At 40.9% G+C, this 21720-nt stretch overlaps 1 protein-coding gene across 1 annotated transcript in view; it reads right to left on the reverse strand.

Annotated features, from left to right (window-relative positions):
- Positions 1-21080, reverse strand: part of DIAPH1 (diaphanous related formin 1) — a 103625-nt gene extending 82545 nt beyond the window's left edge. Inside the window, exon 1 of the mRNA XM_016953957.4 lies at positions 20869-21080. Coding sequence (XP_016809446.4) covers positions 20869-20985 — 117 coding nt within the window. The 5' untranslated portion in view covers positions 20986-21080. The remainder of the gene's footprint in view (positions 1-20868) is intronic.
- Positions 21081-21720: the final 640 nt, after the last annotated feature.

The following is a 21720-nucleotide window of genomic DNA, read 5'->3' on the forward strand; positions in this document are numbered from 1 at the left end:
CAACCTTATTCCTGTTGAATGTCTAGTACTTGGCCCTCACTGCAGGCCTGCCAGATGCTCAACTGTGGTGAACCCTGTTTCCCAGGCCTTACTTATGTCCTGGCCAAGTGATGTCCTTAAAATCTAGGTGCACTCGTAAACACTCACAGAATCTGAAGCTGGGCTATGACTCTGAGATGGTATTCAGTTTTTCTCTGCCTGGAAGACTCCATCTAACAGTGGCAATGCCAACTTTTATACACATGTTAGATTTTTGTTTCTTAAGTTTTATATATTTCATTTATATGCAAATAATTATTAATGAAAACAAAATATTTTTAAAGGGGCAGAAAAACATTTATTCTATAGGAGTTTTATGCAATAGAATTAGATGACTAGATAAATGTCTAAAGGTCATTAGCTGGTACAGGAAAATAATTTAATAGAATTGCATGTATTAAAATGAGCTTCTCTTCTCCAAAAGATTCTCAGTGCTATCAAATCTTACTTAAATCAATACAAATTGCTCAAAGGTACAGTACATCAAAAATAACAGCATCAAATATAAATATATTTGGCTGGGTTCTTCTCTGCACTAAGACCATCCATCAACATAAAAATTAAAAGCTGTCCCTTTACTCCCCTTCCAGAGAGTAATTCAAGTTCTGATTCAGTTACCACATCCTAATGTAATATGTGGTAAGATAAATCTTTTGGTTACCATCTACAGGAAATTAGAAACTTCCTAGATACTTTATAGTTTATAACGACAACAACAACAAAAAAGTCAAAAGACCCCAAGGTATTTATTCCCTGTAAGGTCAAGCTAATTAATAACTTAATGAGTTTGAAACACCCTGATTAATTATTATCAGAAAACATAAATGAAGTTTAAAACTTATTTTGCATATCTGGATTTGTTCTTGCAGTGGTGGTGGTTGTGTGTATTAATACTTCAGCTTTTTAAAAACGGTCCAATGGCAGTCTTCTGCACAGAGGCTCCCTCTGTTTGCTTAGTAACAGAATTCAATCTATTGTAAATTCAGGACACAAGAAAACTCATCCAAGAGACTGATTCACCTCTACTTGATTCTCTGAATCTTTAACTTTTCACTTTAATCAGAAAAAGGGCCCAGAGAATACTCAGACAACTAAGCATGGTCTCTTGGCACAGGATGCTCATGTAGCCAAGCAAAAGGTAATTGGGTAGTTCTTAGCAGCAGAGAGGTTAGCAGGGATCTAAAAAGAGAGTATGACTAAACATTACTCTGAACACAGAGTACATTCTACATAGCAAAGTGTTTCTAATTCCTACTTCTGTGCTTCACATGGACAGTTAATCATGGACGGTAATTGCAAGAACCATGTGGCCAGCACACGGGAAATATAAACCCACACTGTAAGCCCGTATTTCATTACTTTCTACAGATTTTGTTAAGGCTAAGTTGTAATAGACAACTACAATTATATTTGAGTTCTTGGCTAAATGGACTACCACCAGAACAGCACAGCTGAATGCCACTTGGTCCTTACACTCTGATGATTCTAGGAGGCCCAGGAACCCTGGGAACTACAAAGGTTTTTGTGTTCTTGGCTCACTGCAACCTCCACCTCCTGGGTTCAAGTGATTCTCCTGCCTCAGCCTCCTGAGTAGCTGGGATTACAAGGCACCTGCCATCATGCCCAGCCAGGTTTTCTTATATGTATAATCACAACACAATTCACTAACTCCCTCGGTATACACTCCTACTTCTCTCTTTTCTGACATCCACCCTTGCTCATGGGCTAATTTAGTGTGAGGAACATGTTTAATGTGATAGGTGGAAGTCTAAGATGTCCCCCAAGATTGCTAGCCTGATGTACACACCCTGTATAATCATCAGGACTGTGAATATGATAGGATATCATTCCTGTGATTAGATTACATTTTAGGCAAAATTGACTTTTTTTTTGGTCTATGTTTTTTTGTTTTGTTTTGTTTTGAGACAAGGTCTCACTATGTTGCCAGGCTGGCCTTGAACTCCTGAGCTCCAGCAATCCTCCTGCCTCAGCCTCCCAAGTAGTGGGGACTACAGGCATATAGCACCATGCCTGGCTCAGGCACAACTGACTTTTAAGAAAGGGGAATCATCCAAGTGGGCCTGACCCAATCCCATGAACCCTTTAAATCTAGAGGTCAGAGACACAAGGATTCAGGATGCCATTTCTGGCATGAAGGTGGAGGGCGCCAAAAGGCAAGGATTATAGGCAGCCTCTGGGTACTGAGAACAGTTCCCCGGTGACAGCCAGCAAAGAAATAGGAACCTCAGCCCTATAACTGCAAGGAACTGAATTTGGCAAACAATTTGAATGAATCTGGAGGCAGATTTTCCCCCAGAGCCTCCAGGTGAGAACTTAGCCCAGCCTGACATTTTGATTTCAGCCTTGTGATATTCTGAGATCCCAGATACACAATCCATGCCAAACTTCTGACCAACAGAACTATGAGCTAATAAGTGTGTTTGTTTTAAGCTAGTTAAGTTTGGGGTGATGTTATAAGCAATAGGAAACCAATACATTAAGCAAACTGCTGAACTCTGGAATTTATCTAGAACTTCGCTAAAGGAAAAGGCTCATGAGTCCTGATTTTTATTTCTGGCTTCCTAGAAAACTACAAGTATGATTTTGAGCAAACATGCTTAATTCTTCATGCTTCAGTTCCCCCATTTATTAACCCCCCACATATACCTCTTACGACCACTGAGGTCATAAACAAAATGGAGTGGTGAGAGATCATTCTGTAAAGGCAAATGTGCTACAAGACTTCTTGTAAAATACACACCTGAAGATAGACTAGTGGATGCTTTATGCCAACAGTATGGCATAAGGAAAAATCTATTCCTTGTCTATAAATTATACACTTAGCCACAATTCTTACACAAAAATAACTAAAGGACTCACTCAAGCCAGGTTCTAAATATTTTATACTAGAACTGCCTTTTTTTTCTTGTCCTTTGTAGGAACATGGATGAAGCTGGAAACCATCATTCTGAGCAAACTATCGCAAGGACAGAAAACCGAACACCGCATGTTCTCACTCATAGGTGGGAACTGAACAATGAGAACACTTGGACACAAGGTGGGCAACATCACACACCGGGGCCTGTTGTGGGATGGGGGGAGAGGGGAGGGATAGCATTAGGAGATACACCTAATGTAAATTACAAGTTAACGGGTGCAGCACACCAACATGGCACATGTATACATATGTAACAAACCTGCACGTTGTACACATACACCCTAGAACTTAAAGTATAATAAATAAAAATAAAAAATAAAAATAAAATAAAAATAAAATCTTAGACACAGAAAAAAAAAAAAGAAGAACTCCCTCTTTTTTGAGATGAAGTATCACTCTGTCACCCAGGCTAACATGCGGTGTGATCTTGGCTCACTGCAACCTCCGCCTTCTAGGTTCAAGTGATCTCCTGCCTCAGCCTCCCGAGTAGCTGGGATTACAGTTGCACACCACTATATCTGGCTAACTTTTCTATTTTTTTAGTAGAGAAAGGGTTTCGCCATATTGGTCAGACTGATTTTGAATTCCTGACCTCAAGCGATCCATCTGCTTCAGCCTCCCAAAGTGCTGGGATGACAGGCGTGAGCCACCGCACCGGGACTATATTAGAACCTTCTTAACAGATCATTTGTTGTAACTTTTTCTGTGAACCAGACTAAATTGCATGAGGGCAAAATCATGTCTTATTCAAATGATGTGGCCCACATTTTAATAAATAAATTTTAAAATTAGCATCACTATAGGTTTAGGAGCATCATCCGAAACAGTATATTTATTCTTTCATTACTCTATTCAAATTGAGAAAAGTAAGGAAAAGTTTCAAGTCAAGGTATATGACAGTACACTATGATTGTTACGAATAGCTCAGTAAATCAAACCTTCAAGAGTAATGTCTTTCCTTATGAATGAGACCAAGGAACCTTGACTGGAGCCCACAGGACAATAAGCCCTCAATAATGACAAAGTCTACCTATGGGTAAAATGGGAAATAAGTATCACTACAGCCAAAAATAATTTCCTTTCATATCCTAATCTACCTACCCAGAAAGAACAGGTAAGGTAAGGCATATGTCACTTAGAATCATGCAGAACAGAGAGATAAGGGTCCAGCTGTGATTAATTTCTTTATTCAGGATTGACACAGTTCCTTAGGGTACTGAGGCAACAGAGGGTCATAATAGGATCTTGAATTCAGTTACCATTGAGGCCTGATCTAGCTTTGCCACAAAAAAAAAATTTTTTTTTTGAGACGAAGTCTCACTCTGTTGCCTATGCTGGAGTGCAGTGGCGCAATCTTGGCTCACTGCAAGCTACGCCCCCGCGTTCAGACCATTCTCCTGTCTCAGCCTCCCGAGTAGCTGGGACTACAGGCGCCCATCACCTCACTCGGCTAATTTTTTGTATATTTAGTAGAGACGGGGTTTCACCATATTAGCCAGGATGGTCTTGAACTCCTGACCTCGTGATCCACCTGCCTTGGCCTCCCAAAGTGCTGGGATTACAGGCGTGAGCCACCGCGCCTGGCCTTTGCCACAAAATTTATCACATTTCCACTAAAGGAATGTAAAGTCAGGGTAAGCTTTTAAAAATCGACCACAGTTTCAGTCTTCCTATCTCTAGGGCTGTGTTGTCTCAGAGGACTAGTATGAAGAATAAATAATAAAACAGATACAAAGCACTTTGTTTTGCAAAGTACTTTGTAAAAGTTAAATAATATATGATGGAACCACTGAAACTGGCTAGTTTCCCTTCTTCAATTCCCACTCCTTAAACAGAAGTCAGTCAGAACTAGAGAAAATGAAATAATGGACAACTTTAAATGCACAGAAGAACTTTCCCTTCCATTTTCAAGGAATGGCCCAAAGACAACAGCAATTGAATCAACATTTCATCTAGCATTTACAGAGAAACAAACTAGATTCTGACATCACCACTTATTGGTGCCTGCAGCCTACACAGGCGTTGTGTAGAGTTGGAGTACCCATTTCAAAAAGAAAATAAAGGAAAGAAAAAGGGTACCTCAGAGGAAAGGAAGTCTAGAAGAGGGGCACAAAATGACCAGGAATTTAAAAATATAAACTATAAACCTAGAAAAGCTAAATGTGTTTAAGGGAAAGAAGGCTGAAGATTACCTAGCAGTCCCCAGAAATGGAAATGATAGGCTCATGTTCTCCATGACCACTGAGGAAAAAGTGCTGAAGGATTAGGTAAGACTGTAGCAGCTCCTCCATTTGGTTCAGAGTGCCTCAGCAGCCCCACAGCTAAACTAAGCACTGGAGAGTTGAACTCATTAGTTCCACAATGTATACATATATCAAAACATCATGTTGTATACCATAAACAATTTGTATGTCAATTATACCTCAATAAAGCTGAGAAAACATAAATAAATAATAAACTTGTTAGAATTCATACAACAGCCAACAAAGGAAACATAGTAAAAGACAGTCCAATATCTTTTATTCCTAATTAAAAGAGTTCTATCAATCTACCCCTGCCTTCCAAAATCAGCATCTTTTTCCTAACCCCACCCGGGAACAATGAAAGATTCTAGGCAGTGGCCAGTGTCAAGCACAAGTTAGAAATGCCGTATAAAGAACAGTAGTAACTGTAGTCCATTCTGTATTTCAATAATTTGCTTATAAATTTGAAATAATTTACTTATAAATGTAAAGCAACTAACTTAAAGTCCTGCACAACTGTCTAAAACTGTTGGTGAGTCTGCTTTCCAATAAACCTTATTTCCCAATTATAATTAAAATGAGGGGAAAACTATCTTAATATTAGAATTGGATCCTCTAACAGGTCCAAAGTATCACTTCTCTAATAGTCCAAGAAGGCAAGTACCTTGGGGAAAGGGAAAAAGTTAACTTTTTGCCTACAGCTCAGCTCATCCTAAAGCCCTGCAACTGGCAGCCGGCATCCTAGGTAGTTGATAGCCCAGAGGGAAGGAGGAGAGGCCACGCTGGTATCACTATTCCAGCACAGCAGAACAGGTAGAAACCAGGCTGAGGATGCTGCATTCCTCCAAGTCCATCCATACAAACTGCCAGTCCTTGCACTATAAAGCACACATGGTTTGGGCAAACAAGCTGCCAACAGAGAAAGTGCTCAGAGTCTGGAAGTCCTACTTTCCTATCAAGTATCACAAGGTGTAGCAGGCACACCGGTATCTTCTGCTGTTCAGAAGGTGAAAGCCAGCATGCATAGTCTGTCATTTGGTGACAGAACAGTAAGCAAAGCTTCCTTCCTTTCAAACATTCTAAGGTTCCAATACAACTTTTGAATACATATACAGGAAACAAAACATAATGTTAACCAATTTTTCCAAAATTTCAACATATTTCTCAAGCTTCAAATATTGATACTTGCTCTTCCTTTCTTACTAGGCCTCTCCCTCTGCTGCCTGAGCTTAGAGAAGACTATGATCACTCCTTTAAAAAAAGGGGTGTTGTCCATTCATTTAGAAATAGTCAGTGACTCAGGAATGCTGTTTCCCAATCGCCGTAGCAACTGTCTTCTCCTCCCATGTTATGATGTGAGTAGCAGGACATCTACTCTTCCTCAAGGGTGGGCATGTGTGTGACACACCCAAAGCCTAGCAGACAGCAGGAAGTTTCTGCAACTGCTACCGCTTCTACATACAGGCACCAAGTATGAGGACACCTTGTTTTAAATCCCATTCCTAAAGTCCTTTCATTTCTAAATAATCTCTTTTTTGTATCCTCACACCACTCCTGAATACCCAGAAATAATCCTACCCCTACTGACAACCGCTTAACTAATCCAAAAATTATACTACTACTCAATGAGCCAGACTTGATCCTACGAAACCATAGAAAATATTTTTTGGCCTGGTACACATTCAGAATAAGATTTTGAAAAAATCTTAGGGAGGAGGGGAGAAGAGCATGAAGATGAAATATTATTATTTCTCTACCACCAGAAATATAAGTGTTAAAATAAGGTTGTTCTGATACTTCTAGCAATTGTACTTGTGTTGAACTATGTTCTAACACAAACACACACAGAATTTCATGCCAAAGTACTTAGGATCCAAAGAAACTTCCATGTATCATGTACTGTTCTCTTTGGTTCTAACCATTAAAAAAAATTAATTTCTGAAAAACAAAGTATGGGACTGTTTTACTCTTTTTATATACATTTGTATTTTCTTAGAAAAAAACTATCACTTTTAGAATACACATACATTTCCATTTCAAATTAAGGTGGCAATTTTCAAAGATTAGAAAGCTGGAAAATTTTTATGACACTATTTTAAAAGCAAAAAACATCTGTAAACTATAAAGGCAATGTTGTAAAAATATTTGTGCATAGAGATAATGACTAAAATATACAAAGACTGTAAAATAAAAATGAAAAATAGAAATTTAGGGTTCTTACATATTGTTTCAAAAATATATATGTGTTTTCAAAAAAAAAGCACACACAAAAAATCATTAGCACATCATCTAAAAGCAAAACATCATCATCCAATTACCATATGCAAAATGCCTATCAGTATTTACTCTTCTCCAGTGGTATTTTGCTTAAGGAAACACTCCTGACAAGGCACAGTTGCAAAGTTTAGGTATGACAATGCAATGTGAGAAAGAATACTGAGAAGAATATTAGTGGAGTCTAAAACCTAGGTCATCTAATTATATGACTTTGAGCAACTTAATACCACTAGGCCTCAGTGTCCTCCTAATTTTAAGAGGCTGGCTCAGATCATTTCTAGGGTCTCTTCCGACTCCTTAAAGACTGTACTTAGGTACTACTGCTCTTTTTGAGGGCAGCCCAATGCCTGCTGCTTGCCTGATAATACATATCCTACAGTGGCTTCTCACCACTTCTTCTTGCGGTTTCAATCACAGGAAACAGACGTCACCCACAGACCTAGAAGTAAGTAACGAACAGCCCTGGCGGATGCAAAGAGCTGCCAACTAAGACCAACTCCCATCTTTTAAAAATACAAGAATCAAGAAAGAAATCACTAGAGACCTCTAAGCCTGACACACATCTTTCACAAAAACTAAGAAAACTAAAAATATCCCTCTAGGCCCCATGCAAAATGAAATAATTTTAGAATAGTCCAAAACTATTTTGCTTCTATGGCCAAATGAAGGAACTGAAGGAATTCTTATAGCTCTGGGTGGGAGTATATGTGCTTATGAAAAAAATGGTGCACTCCTACTGCCACTAGTACTTTTTGTGGATATCCAGACATACCCTGAGGACTTGAAAACTCTTCCCTGTTCTCTTCATTTAATATTCAATGTAAACCTTTCTGTAGCCATTAAAGATCATATTAATAGATTCAAATAATATGGGAACTTAGCAATTATTCACTTTAAATGTATGTAACAATCCCTAAGGGCACTGAGTCAAATCCTGCTTTCATTTTTATTTATTTATTTATTTATTTTGAGACAGAGCCTCGCTCTGTCGCCCAGGCTGGAGTGCAATGGCACAATCTCGACTCACAGCAACCTCCACCTCCCGGGTTCAAGCAATTCTCCTGCCTCGGCCTCCCGGGTAGCTGGGACTACAACTGGGCACCACCACGCCTGGATAATTTTTGTATTTTTAGTAGAGATGGGGTTTCACCATGTTGGCCAGGCTGGTCTTGAACTCCTGACCTCAGGTGATCTGCCCACCTCGGCCTCCCAAAGTGCCTGCTTTCATTTTTAATAATAAAAGTTGATAGCCTTACACTATGTAAAATAACATAGAGTTTTTTTTAATCCTACAGACATGTTCTTTCATTAAACACAAGTCAAAACTATCTCTCCAGAGATGAATAATAATCTCTTCTCAACAGAGTTCTTCTGGTCACGTATAGTTACATTAGTGATTCTCTCTGCCCCATAGTTACTTTGGTGAGAGAGAATTAATGTTTTCAAAACTGTCAGTCTCCTATATTAGATCACAGAAACAGAGAGCCTTGAAAATAATCAAGATTCCCAAGGCTATTAAAAAAAAAAAAAGGAAGCAAACCTTAAGATGAGAAAAAAGAAAAAGATTCCCAAGGTTAACATTAAAACTAAAATATAAAATACATAAAGGATATTAACTAACATGAGCTAAATACTACCACTACTCTTAGAAACCTTACAATCTAGATGGGAGATAAGACCCCAAAATAAGATATAAACATATATTTTTGCATTCAAGAAAGACAGAAGAATACTTCAAATAAGTATGCAATCAAAAGCTAAATTGTACTGTATTAGAGAACATTTAGAAGAAACAACAGGGCCCAAAGATAGACTCAGATTGTTTCAACAATGGCATTACCTATCTGAGCCCATAATTTTCTTATACATCCTTGAGATCCAGCTGAAGAGTCACGTCTTTTAAAATCTAATTTCTGAAAGTCTAAAAAGATCGATGTATTAAAATTGGTAAGGACTGAAAATCAAATAAACTTAACTTTCTAAACTCCATCTACGTAGCGGAAATAACTTGCTGAAAACTGACCTTAACACTATTCCTTCTTGGATATTCCAATGTACTTACTGTCACCACCACTTATCACATGGCCAAAAACGGACATCAACATGTATCACAACCTGTTACAAAATGCTAAATTTCAATCCTGCTTTCTGCAGGTTTTTATAGAAAGGGAACCTTAAAGCCCTTACCAGGGATAAAATAATTTCTATGAAGTGGCTTTACCTTTCTTAAATGGTTCTACTAAACCTCATATAATTGCTATAATCAGGCCATTTCTCTTTACTACAGCCACATATTCACACCTAAGCCTTTGTTCTGCTGCTCCCCATCTCATGAATTCTTTCCCTCTCTACTCTGCCAAATCTTGGATTTTATTCAAGGCCCAGTCATATCCCCCATCTTCTAGGAAGCTAAGTTAACACTGCCCGCAATTACATTCTGGGTCATTTACAGTATCTGGGGCATTAGCAGAGATGTTGGAAATGATTCATAATAACCCCCTAATTTTACAAAAGATAAAAAGACGAAGAAAAGTAAAATAACTTGCTTAGAGTTCACATGGTTAATTAGCGGTAAAGACACAACTAAGCAGCTACATATGGAAAGAATAATTCAGACAGGGTGGGAGATAAAGGTTCTATTTCTAGTTTTAAATTTGGACAGATCACTTGTCTAGTCAACATTTCTTAATCTATAAAGTAAAGGGGTTGATAGCTGGGCCCGGTGGCGTGTGCCTGTATCCCAGCTACTCTGGAGGCTGAGGTGGGAGGACTGCTTGAGCCCAGGAGTTCCAGGCTGCAGTGGGCCATGACTGCACCACTGCGCTCCAGCCTGGGCAACAGAGTAAGACTCTGACTCTTAAAAAATAAAAAATAAAGGGGTTGAATTAGGTAATTCTTAGCATCCTTTTGACTCCAGCATTCTAAGATTTTGAAACTTAGGCCTTCTGTCAGTCCAATAGCCTTTCCACTTAATTCCCTCACTTCTATGAATTTCTACAGCATTTAAAGTCTAAGATCACAGCCTTAGAGCTTTTTCTATCCCTCTTTTATAGACGTGGTTGAAATTACAATTTCTTAAAGAGCAAGAACTGAACCTGATAGGACAGTCTCATGACTTCTTGGTCAGTCTTTGGATCTAGAGTAGATACATGTAGACTCAGGAAATCAACAGAAACTCTTCCCTACTCCTCACCACTAGTCACCAGAAACAAATCCCAGTTCCAGGTACTTGGACCTCTGTGGCAATGTCTTAATTATTAACCACTGGCAAATAACTGCCAGGTCTAAAGAACAAACTTCAGCAGTTCCCAGACTCAGAAGAGATCCTGGTTATTAGCCATTTGCAATCATTACAATAGTCAAATTTCAGGAGCACAAACAGAGGTCTTTAAGAATACCAAACGTCAAATTTAAAATATAAAAAGGATAACTATAGAGATAGTCTAGTAACAGCTTCCCCCTTCCTGTAACATTGTTACCACTACTTGTGGCTCTCAGCAATTTAAACAACTAAAACTCCTGACAGGTGATGATGTTAGAGCTGTTCTACTTACAAAGGAGAGACAGTTACATTAAAAAATAATAATTTAAGCATCATCCTAATAACGCATGAGCCAAGGGAAAGATAGGTTTTGCAAGCACTGTAATAGCTATTTTTTCATGCCTAAAAAAGGTTTAATTAAGATTCTTCCAATGGCTTCAAAGTCTAAATTACTAAATGCAAAAAAAAAAAAAAAAACAAAAAAAAAAACAGGCATTTAGCCACTATGCTTTTTACATCTAAGCCTAGTACTTTTTTCCTGCCAACTGAACTCTAGGAGAATCCAGTTCATTTTAATAGACTGTAGATGACCAAAGAACTCTAAGGGAATACCACCAAAATTTTCTAAGAAATTCCTAGCAGTGAATACTCTTACACTGCAGTCCAGTTTTACACTGCAGGCACAAAAACTGGACACACATAAACTGTCAGTACAATGTAGTGAGTAAGTCCATGAGTTTTGAATCAGCTAGGCCTAGGTTTGAATTCTAGCTCTGTCACTAACTAGTTCTATGTCTTCAAGCAGGCTGCTTGATCTGAGTTCCAGTTTCATTACCTATAAAATGGGAATAATAACAGTACCTATTTTATAAGGTCAATGTAGAGATTAATGAGATAATAAATCTAAGGCTCTTTAGCACTGCACTAGGGATACAGTTAAGTATGCAACAAACAACTGCTTTTATTACTGCTACTGTTATTATTCCCTATCCTAGTCTGGAATGAATTAATTTTCCTTATCTATAAAGATGCTAAACATTCATTAATATTTAGAAACAGGAAGACTGGCATTACACAATCTGTAGTATACTGAATACAGGAAAACAAAAGGTTGCTAACACCACCACCTAACAAGAAAAAAATGCTTCCACGATAAATGGAATGAAAGTCCCGAAAACCTCAGAGTATCAGAAATGTTCTCTGTTGACCACAGGTGACAATTTATATCCCAAAGTGAACATGTGGAACTCACATATGCATGATAGGAAAGAGGGAAATTTAAAAGCTAAATCTATACAAGTTCTAGAAGAAAAGAGAGAAGCCGAGCACAGTGGCTCACACTTGTAATCCCAGGGCTTTGGGAGGCCAAGGCAGGAGGATCACTTGACGCTAGGAGTTTGAGACCAGCCTGGGCAACATAGTGAGACCCCATTTCTTTCTTTCCTTCTTTCTTTTTTTTCTGAGTTGGAGTCTCGCTCTGTCGCCCAAGGGTGACATGATGTATGGCTCATGCAACCTCCGTCTCCTGGGTTCAAGCAATTCTCCTGCCTCAGCCTCCCGAGTAGCTAGGATTACAGGCACCCGCCACCACACCCGGCTAATTTCTGTTTTTGTTTTGTTTTGTTTTGTTTTGTTTTGTTTTTGAGACAGTCTCACTCTGTCGCCAGGCTGGAGTGCAGTGGCACAACCTCGGCTCACTGCAACCTCCACCTCCCAGGTTCAAGCAATTCTCCTGTCTCAGCCTCCCGAGTAGCTGGGATTACAGGCACGCACCACCACGCCCAGCTAAGTTTTGTATTTTTAGTAGAGACGGGGTTTCACCATGTTGGCCAGGATGGTCTCGATCTCTTCATGTCGTGATCCACCCACCCTGACCTCCCAAAGTGCTGGGATTACAGGTGTGAGCCACTGCGCCCGGCCCAATTTTTGTATTTTTAGTAGAAATGGGGTTTCACCACATTGGACAGGCTGGTCTCTTGGCCAGGCTGCTCTCAAACTCCTGACCTCGTGATCTGCCCACCTCAGCCTCCGAGAGTGCTGGGATTACAGACATGAGCCACCATACCCCGCCTAGCGAGACGTCATTTCTACAAAATAAAACATAAAAAAAATTAGGCCAGGTGCAGTGACTCATGCCTTAATGCCAGCACTTTGGGAAGCCAAGGTAGGAGGATCACTTGAGCCCAAGAGTTCAAGACCAGCCTGGGCAACATAGTGAAACCCCACCACTATAAAAAAAAAAAAAGAAAAATAAAAAAATCAGCCAGGCATTGTGGTGCATGCCGGTAGTCCCAGATACTCCAGGAGACCCAGGCAGTTGGATTGCTTGAGCCCAGGAGGTCGATGCTGCAACTGAGTTGTCATTGCACCACTGCACTCCAGATTGGGTGACAGAGTGAGACTCTGCCTCAAAAAAAGAAAAAAAGAAAAGAAAAGAAAAATTAGCCAGGCATGGTGGTCCCAGGTACTGGGGAGGCTGAGCCCAGGAGTTTCAAGGCTGCAGTGACCTATGATTGTGCCACTGCACTCCAGACCAGGCAACAAAGTGAGATCCATTCTCTTTTAACAACAACAAAAAACAAAACAGAGGAGAAAACCTTAGCGACCATAATTTTAGCAAAGATTTTTGAAATATAACACACAAAACAAAAATGAAAAAAAATTGGACTCCATCAAAATTAAGTTTTTTGGTTCTTCAAAATACACTGTTAGGAAAATGAAAAGACAGCCAGAAGTGGTGACACACGCCTGTAGTCCCAGCTACTTGTGAGGCTGAGGCAGGATTCCTGAAGCCCAGGAGATTAAGGCTGCAGTGAGCCATGACTGCACTACTGCATTCCAACTTAGGCAACAGAGTGAGACTACCATTTCAAAGACAGAATGAAAGACAGACAAAAGAAAGAAAGACAGACAAAAGAAAGACAAAAGACAGAAAGGAAGGAAGGAAGGAAAAATCATGAGCAGATTCTTCATGGACGATACATAGATAGCAAATGGGCAAAATCTTGAACAGATTCTTAAGAAAGATATATAAACAGCAAGTAAGGACAAGAAAAGATGTTCAACATCATTAGGGAATGACAAATTAAAGCATACTGCAGCCGGGCACAGTGGCTCACGCCTGTAATCCCAGCACTTTGGGAGGCCCAGGCGGGTGGATCACCTGAGGTTAGGAGTTCAAGACCAGCTTGGCCAACATGATGAAACCCCATCTCTACTAAAAATACAAAAATTAGCTGGGTGTGGTGGCAGCCTCCTGTAATCCCAGCTACTCAGGTGGCTGAGGCAGGAGAATCCCTTGAACCTGGGAGGCAGAGGCTCCGGTAAGCCGAGATTATGCCACTGTACTCCAGCCTGAGCGACAAAAGTGAAACTCTGTCTCAAAAAATAAAAAATAAATAAATAAATAAATAAAGCATACTGAGATATCATCACATACCCACTAGAATGGCTAAAATTTAAGACTGATCATACTAACAGTTGACAGGAAATTGGAACTTTTATACATTGCTGGTAAGAATGTAAAATGATACAAGTTTGGAAAACAGTTTGGCAATTTCTCAATTAAGCATAGATCTACCAAATGACCCAGTCATTCCACTCATGGGTACTTACCCAAGAGAAATGAAGACATATGTCCAGCCCAAAAAGTTGTATGAGAATGTTCACAGACAAAAACTGCACTCCCAAAACTGGGAACACCCCAAATGTCCATCAATAGGGTAAATGAATAAACAAATTGTGTAAGTCCATACAATGTAATAGTACTCAGCAATATAAAGGATTAAGCTATTGATATATGAAAGACCACACATCACAATAAAAGAAGCCCCAGCAAAAGGGTTCATACTGTATGATTCCATTTATATAAAATTCTAGAAAACACAAACTAATCTACAGTTACAGAAAGAAAATTGGTGGTAATCTGGAGATGGGAGGACAAGGATGGGTGAGAGGGAGGGATAACAAAGGGAGAAGGAGGAAACTTGAAGGTGACTGCTATATTCATTATCTTGACTATAGAAATGGTTTCATGAATAAATATGCAGTTTATTGTATTTTAATTATATATCAATAATGCTGTAAAAATAGAGATGAAGGGTATCTTTTCTACTTGATCTTAAAGTTCTGACACTGAAAATAAAACACAGACAGATCTGAGATGTAAGGCCAACTACCAACGTATGCTCTTTGGTTTTCTGTGACCTTCAGTATCAAAAATGGTTTACAAATCATCCTGTCTTGGGTCCTTACAGTATTTTAAATCTTAAAAGAAATTACAAATCCAAAGCCTTCAGATGACACTACTCACAAGACAGGAAATAAGTCACAAAATCAGAAATCCAGAAAATTATACAGGACACCATAAATTCCACCTATATTTGCCACCCTAACAAAATTCCCAGATAGCTACTAAGGACCAGTCATATCCACCACCAAGGATGGAATTTTCCCATCCTCCGTAAGAGAATGTTTCCTTTAATTCAATTACATTATGCTAACTCTCATTTGCATCCCCTTATCTGTTCTATCCCCCGCCTTGGAGGAAAGAAATTTAAACAAATATTTAAAGGGCAAACTGACTCTCCCTAACTGTTACAGAGCCAAGCAATAGAGAGCCAATTTCTTCAATCTTTTTCCTTTCAATCTCACAGCTTCTAGTATATCTGTTCCTTTTATATAATCTCTTTCTACTACTCCAGCCATTCCCAAGATCCTAAAATTTAGTAAAGAAAATGTAGAATCCAAAATTTCTGCTCCTCTTCCTCCACTTGTTCATCCAATTTCCACCTCTTAGCCCCCTGATGTTTCCAACCTACAACTGCAGAAGTGACTGTTGCACTGAGTGGGTGTTTGGACTTGATGACATTTAAAGTCCCTTCCAACTCTGAAGTTTTAAGGGTACCATTCACAGTAAGATTTAATAATGGATGGAAGTAAGAATTTCAAAGTTGAAAGAACAATGAGAGTTATCTTGTAATCAGTGGTAAAATTCATTAAAATATTAGTCTATTTCTCTTTTCCTTCAGTAATTCTTTTACTTCCTTAAAAAGGGTTTCTTGGTCCTAAGAAACGTGTTAAAAAAAAAAGGAGAAATACAGTAAAATATGTTCATAGTAATTATTCTTTACTTTTCAATTTTAGCTTAAAAGTTTTAAGAAATTTTATTATCAACAGCTTCTGACTGCCCCTAATTCCCCAAAGGCCTGGCTATTCATAGGGCTCAAATCAGCCCCCACATAAGTAGGAAAGGAATAAAAACACAGGGAGGAGGTGACAGGCAGCCAGGCAAGGGGAGAGTGTGGCTTTGTCTCACCTAACCCCAAGGAGGGGCAAACATCCAATGCTTTGCTGGTAGCACAAAATGATTTTTTTGCCTACTGCTTTCAAACAAAGGTAATTGAGAAAAGGAGGCTCAATGAAAAAAGAAAACCACTTAAGTAATACAAAGTTTGTTTCAAAATGGGGATGATTTTTGCAGCCATAAATAATTTCAGCTACTGAGACATAAAAAGGGATATATAAACCTGCATATACAAACTCCTTGCTTCTCTATAACATCTAGTATTTATCAATAAAAATTATTTTAACCTGTTCTTCTAAATCATATGTGACATACAACTTATCTTTTAAATCTCTATTACATTTCATGGAAGATATATAACACTCCCTGAGAATAGCCTGGCAATACATTTATAAAATACCAAGGGCCTTGGGGAATAACAAAAGGTGATTCTAAGACACAGGAAATAAAATTATTCTGACCCGTGCACCCATCAACAAAATTAAATCATGTCTCACTATTTTCTTAGCTTTCATAATAAACATAATTTACGGGTCATAAAATTTTCAGCTCTTTTTTAAAAAAATTTACCAACTCTCCCAAGGCAGAGATTTTAATTCTAAGGCATTCCCTCACTTTCACCTCCTGTGAGGGAGAATTTTCTTTGAAAAAGTACAGGTAACCATACCAAGTAGACTCATGATCTGTCCTTAAGACAAGGCAGGAAGAATGGCGGAAATTTTTAAGCTACCATTCTGTCATCTCAAACATCTCACTAACGTTCCTGTAGGCTCCCCTCCCTCTTTCCAAACTATATAATCCTTGCGTTCATCATGTTAAAAAAAAAAAAAAAAAGGTGTACAAAGCGCTCTGTATATTTTTCAGTTTTCTGCAAACTTTTGCAAAGCTCTCTGTATATTTTTCAGTTTTCTGCAAACTTTTGGATTAAAGTTAATGTTTTAAGAGGATATAAGCAGAAATCTGCACGAACAACTCCACTTCTTTCTGCCTGGCATCCTTTAATTTGTCTCCTTTTGGACAGGAGTCTACTACTAAACATTTATACTCTATTACTTTGCATTTAGAAGACTGTGTAACTGCAACATGATCATAACTCAATATAGGAATCCAAAATTAAACTAATTTTAATAATTTTAATAATAGTAAAAATCATTCTCTTGGCCGGACGAGGTGGCTCACGCCTGTAATCCCAGCACTTCGGGAGGCTGAGGCTGGCGGATCACGAGGTCAGGAATTTAAGACCAGCCTGGCCAACATGGTGAAACCCGCCTCTACTAAAAATACAAAAATTACCCGGGTGTGGCGGCGTACACCTGTAATCCCAGCTGCTTGGAAGGCTGAGGCAGGAGAATCGCTTGAACCCAGGAGGTGGAGGTTGCAGTGAGCCGAGATCGCGCCACTGCACTGCAGCCTTGGACAGAGCAAGACTCGTCTCAGAAAAAGAAAAAAAAAAAAAAAAAAAAAAGGGCCGCACGCGGTGGCTCACGCCTGTAATCCCAGCACTTTGGGAGGCCGAGGTGGGCGGATCACGAGGTCAGGAGATCGACAACATCCTGGCTAACACGGTGAAACCCCGTCTCTACTAAAAATACAAAAAAAATTGGCCAGGCGTGGTGGCAGGTGCCTGTAGTCCCAGCTACTGGGGAGGCTGAGGCAGAAGAATGGCATGAACCCAGGAGGCGGAGCTTGCAGTGAGCTGAGATTGCACCACTGCACTCCAGCCTGGGCAACAGAGCGAGACTCCATCTCAAAAAAAGAAAAAAAAAATTCTCGCTAATGCTCCTAGTTAAATCAGGAAGCAATATTCTCTCTTACAATGCATCACTTTCTCGATTATATGAGAATGCATACAAAGTCTATTAAATGTAAGAATACTCTGCAGCCTCCTAACATCCCGGTTCTACTTATTCCCCTTACGTATATTTTGGAAATCAGTCTATTTGACACCCACATTGATCACTGCTGAAAAGTCAGAAAACCCTCTGTTCACCTAAAATTTTTATTTTCCTTCATCTTAAGGACTTGTGAAAGGAAATGGAATAATGCTGGAGAAGGGGTATGCTCATGGCCCAGGAGAAGACAGACTCATGAAGAACCAAGGGGTAATACCAGGCAGCCTGGCTTCAGCCACTCACTGTCAGCACGTCTAACAATCATGTGTTTTTAAAAGATGATGCCCAACCACTTTTAAACTGAGGGTCCATCTCCTTTCCACACAAGATGCCTCAGAGGGTAAGAGCAGATTTCAGACAATTTGTGAGCTCTGTGTTCTCATCAGTTAATCCGTATTTAGAACCTGCATAAGCCAGGAAAGGTATGTAGCAGCTAAAGGAATTATAACCCCTCAAATGCAAACAACCTTCGGGCACACTTAGTCCAAACCAGTGCAGTTTTATACAGTACATTCTTAATGGAGTTCCAGAGGACACATACTCTAGAAAAGGTGGAGGCGGCGAAAGAGCTTTGAGTTCAGTTTTAGCCTATAGTTCAAGAAAACTAAGCCACGGGTATCAAAAGCACACCAGCAATCTCGCCCACTCCACCCACCCACGTATACATACACAGACACAAAGAGAAGTGGATTGCAATGCTCCTCCTCATCTCTCATTTCCACAGAGTTCTCATAAAAAGAGCAAGAGGAAGAAAGAATATTCTGATGCCTTGAGATAGGTTACATTTGGCAATAAAAGGGTTAAGCAGCACTACCTTCCTAGAAACCTTCCAATTCCGTAGCTACTAATGCAATTTTCCTCATTACCTGAGCTATTTAGTTTTAAAAATTCAGCAGATTAAGGGTTAAGACTAACACCGCAGAAAGAAAAGAGAACTTGGTTCAGCTCCATCCTCTCTAAAGCAAATACCAACAACCCTGAGCCAAATCCATTAAACATATAGAAGACTTCATGGACATTCCAAAAGACAGGTGAAAAGGGGTTGAGCTTCCTCAGGTTTCTCACCTTACAGTACCACACACATAGTAGACTTCACAAGTTCGTGAAATAATTGTTAGATAAAATAGAGTACATATAAAATTCTACTCAAGACATGAAAACAAGTCACTGAGGTCACCACAAGTCAGCAGCAATAGCTGGAATTTGGGTGAGGAAGGTCAAACAGTACTCATGGAAACAAAATCAAAACAAAAAGATACAGAAATAGAAGGAATATGAGCCCTAGAACTTAAGTTTTGGAAGGAAAGCTAACGGGGGGGAGGGGTCAATTCTTATCCTAAAGAAACATACAAAAATGCTGCTTTAGTCACCAAAGAAGGAGGGGGTGTCAATACTCTTAACCTTATATTTCTAGGGGGGGAAAAAAAGATGTTCACCAGATAAAAACAGACGGTTACTGACATCTCGGATATCACCGGAAAGGGCAGTCCAGGAGCACTTGGTCTTGCTAGAAATAGGAAGAGATGAGACACTATTTTAATTCTATTTAGAATTAAACATCTAACCCTCCAGGGTTAACATCTCAACCCTCTAGGTCATAAAACAACATTTTCTTCCTGTTTCCATCGCTTTATCAGTTTTCTTCCCAAATTTGTGGAGCTGGGTCAAAATGTTGGGAGGTGGGACTAAGAGTTACAAGCCATTTGTTTAGTAGAAAGATACACTAGTGTAAGGGCATAAATACCTGGAAGAGAAGACAAAAGAGCTACAGTTATAACTAGCTATTATAATGATCATCAATATCCAAGACTCTTCCTCTCCTGGACAGTGCCCCGTATCTTACAAAGCTTTTATAGCAAAAAAGCAACCAAACGGCTCCCTGGAGAGAGGCGTTGGTGTGGGCAAAAGGTAATGAAATATGATAGGGTTACATGTATATCACTATTCCTTCACTCGGATTGAAAGTAACTGGCACTTGAGGAAAGCTTACTCTTCTACAGGCACGCAAAGGGAAGCCGATAGTCGCCTTGCGGCACAAGAGGCAGTAGAAAAGGAGTAGAGGAGACAGTTATCATGGGAAATGTATAAAAAACAATTCAATTACAAACTTCTTGAACTCGCAGTCCAACTTTCTTCCCACAGGAGAGGTTTATCACCATCCTAGGTCAAGAAGGGCATAATCATGAGAGTTCGAATCCTCTGAAAAGTGATAAGCAACAGGGCAAAGAGAGAGGTTCTCTGGATAGAGAAATACTGGTAAACAAATAAACGTCATGCCCCAGTGACCATAGGACCTGGGCAGGAGCCCATTCCTGTAATCGCAAGGACAAACGTCCAAAGAAGGAGTTGGGGGTAGGGCTCAAGTCAGGTAACATTCCTCAGGGGAAGGATTATCAAGTGACACCGGGCGGAGGGCCCACGGGGGACTGGGCGGGAGGAAAGTTAGCAGGTAAAAAGGATGAATCATGGAGAAGGAAGTGACCTTTAGGAGAAGGAAATACGAGAATACCAAAAAAGGTGTAAGGTTAAGAAGAGAAAATGGACCCAGAAGAGGGGACCAAAAAAGAGGAGGCGTGTTCGGGTACTGGAGGAAGAAGAAAGGAAGTGAGGCTGAAAGGGGAGAGACGGGGCTGAGAGCCGGCCGGGGATATGCGGGCGGGAGGGCAGAATGTAAGGGCTGGGGAACGAGGGAAGCCCCGAGGTGGCCGGGGCAAGAGCCGGGTGGGACTCCGGGGCTTCCCGAGGTCCCGAAGGGAGAGGATGTCGGGCTGCAGAGCTGCGGACCGAGCGAAACGAGGAAGGGAGGCGCGGGGGCGGCTCCCCAAAGCCGGGCAGGCGCCCCAGGGGCCGGCAGCAGGGGTCCAGAGGGCGGTTACGGGGCCAGGCAGGAGCGGGATGGGAGGGACACTCACAAATTTCTTAGATTTGCCGCCGTCGCCGCCCGCCGAGGGCAGCTCATCTGGGCTCCGGCCCTTCTTCTTGTCCCGGGTCCCGCGGCCCGGCCCCAGGCTCCCGCCGGGCGGCTCCATGTCCCGGTTCACGCTGGCCGGCGACCCCGCGCCTACGCCGCTCCCGCCTGGCAGCTCCGCGCCCGTCGCCGCCCAGTCGCTCTTTAGCCAGCCGCCGCGCCCCGCCTCATTAGCATGCCGGGCTGCGCGCGCCTCATGAATATACAACGACGACGCCTCGCTCCCGCCCGCCTGCCCCACTTCCGCCCGGACCCGCAGCCCCTACCAATGGGGGAAGGGAGAGGGGCGGAGGGAAGCCGCGGAAGCGCGCTACCTGCCCGGCGGACCTAACCATTCGGACCCACGTGGGGGGGGGGGGGTGAGTGGGCGGTGCAGCTCTCCGCGGCCGCGGCGGAGAGTACCGCCCCTGGCGGTTGGAGCAGCGCAGGCCTCTGGCTCCCACGCAGCGCCCACGTGGCTGTACAGCCTGACAGCCTGGACCCTCTCACACCCCAGACCAAAAATCGCGTGAGACCATTATCCTGGCAGAAAATTAGTGACAGGTTTTCCAAGAGAATGCAGTTTTCAATGTGTGCAATACCCATGGAACACATGAAAAAAATTATAGTGATAGCCACCATGTTTTGAAAGCAAGGTAGCAAGAACAGAGCTCGGTCCAGGGCAAGCACTAGACTAAACCAGACTCGCTCTGGAGTTTAATTTCCTAGTTCGAATTCCAGGTTAGGTACCATCTAATTGTTTCTAATCAGGACAAACTAATTATTGCCAACATGTGCCTAAACAGCAATAACAGTT

Source organism: Pan troglodytes, chromosome 4 (genome assembly GCF_028858775.2).
Source record: "Pan troglodytes isolate AG18354 chromosome 4, NHGRI_mPanTro3-v2.0_pri, whole genome shotgun sequence".
Lineage (NCBI taxonomy): Eukaryota > Metazoa > Chordata > Mammalia > Primates > Hominidae > Pan > Pan troglodytes.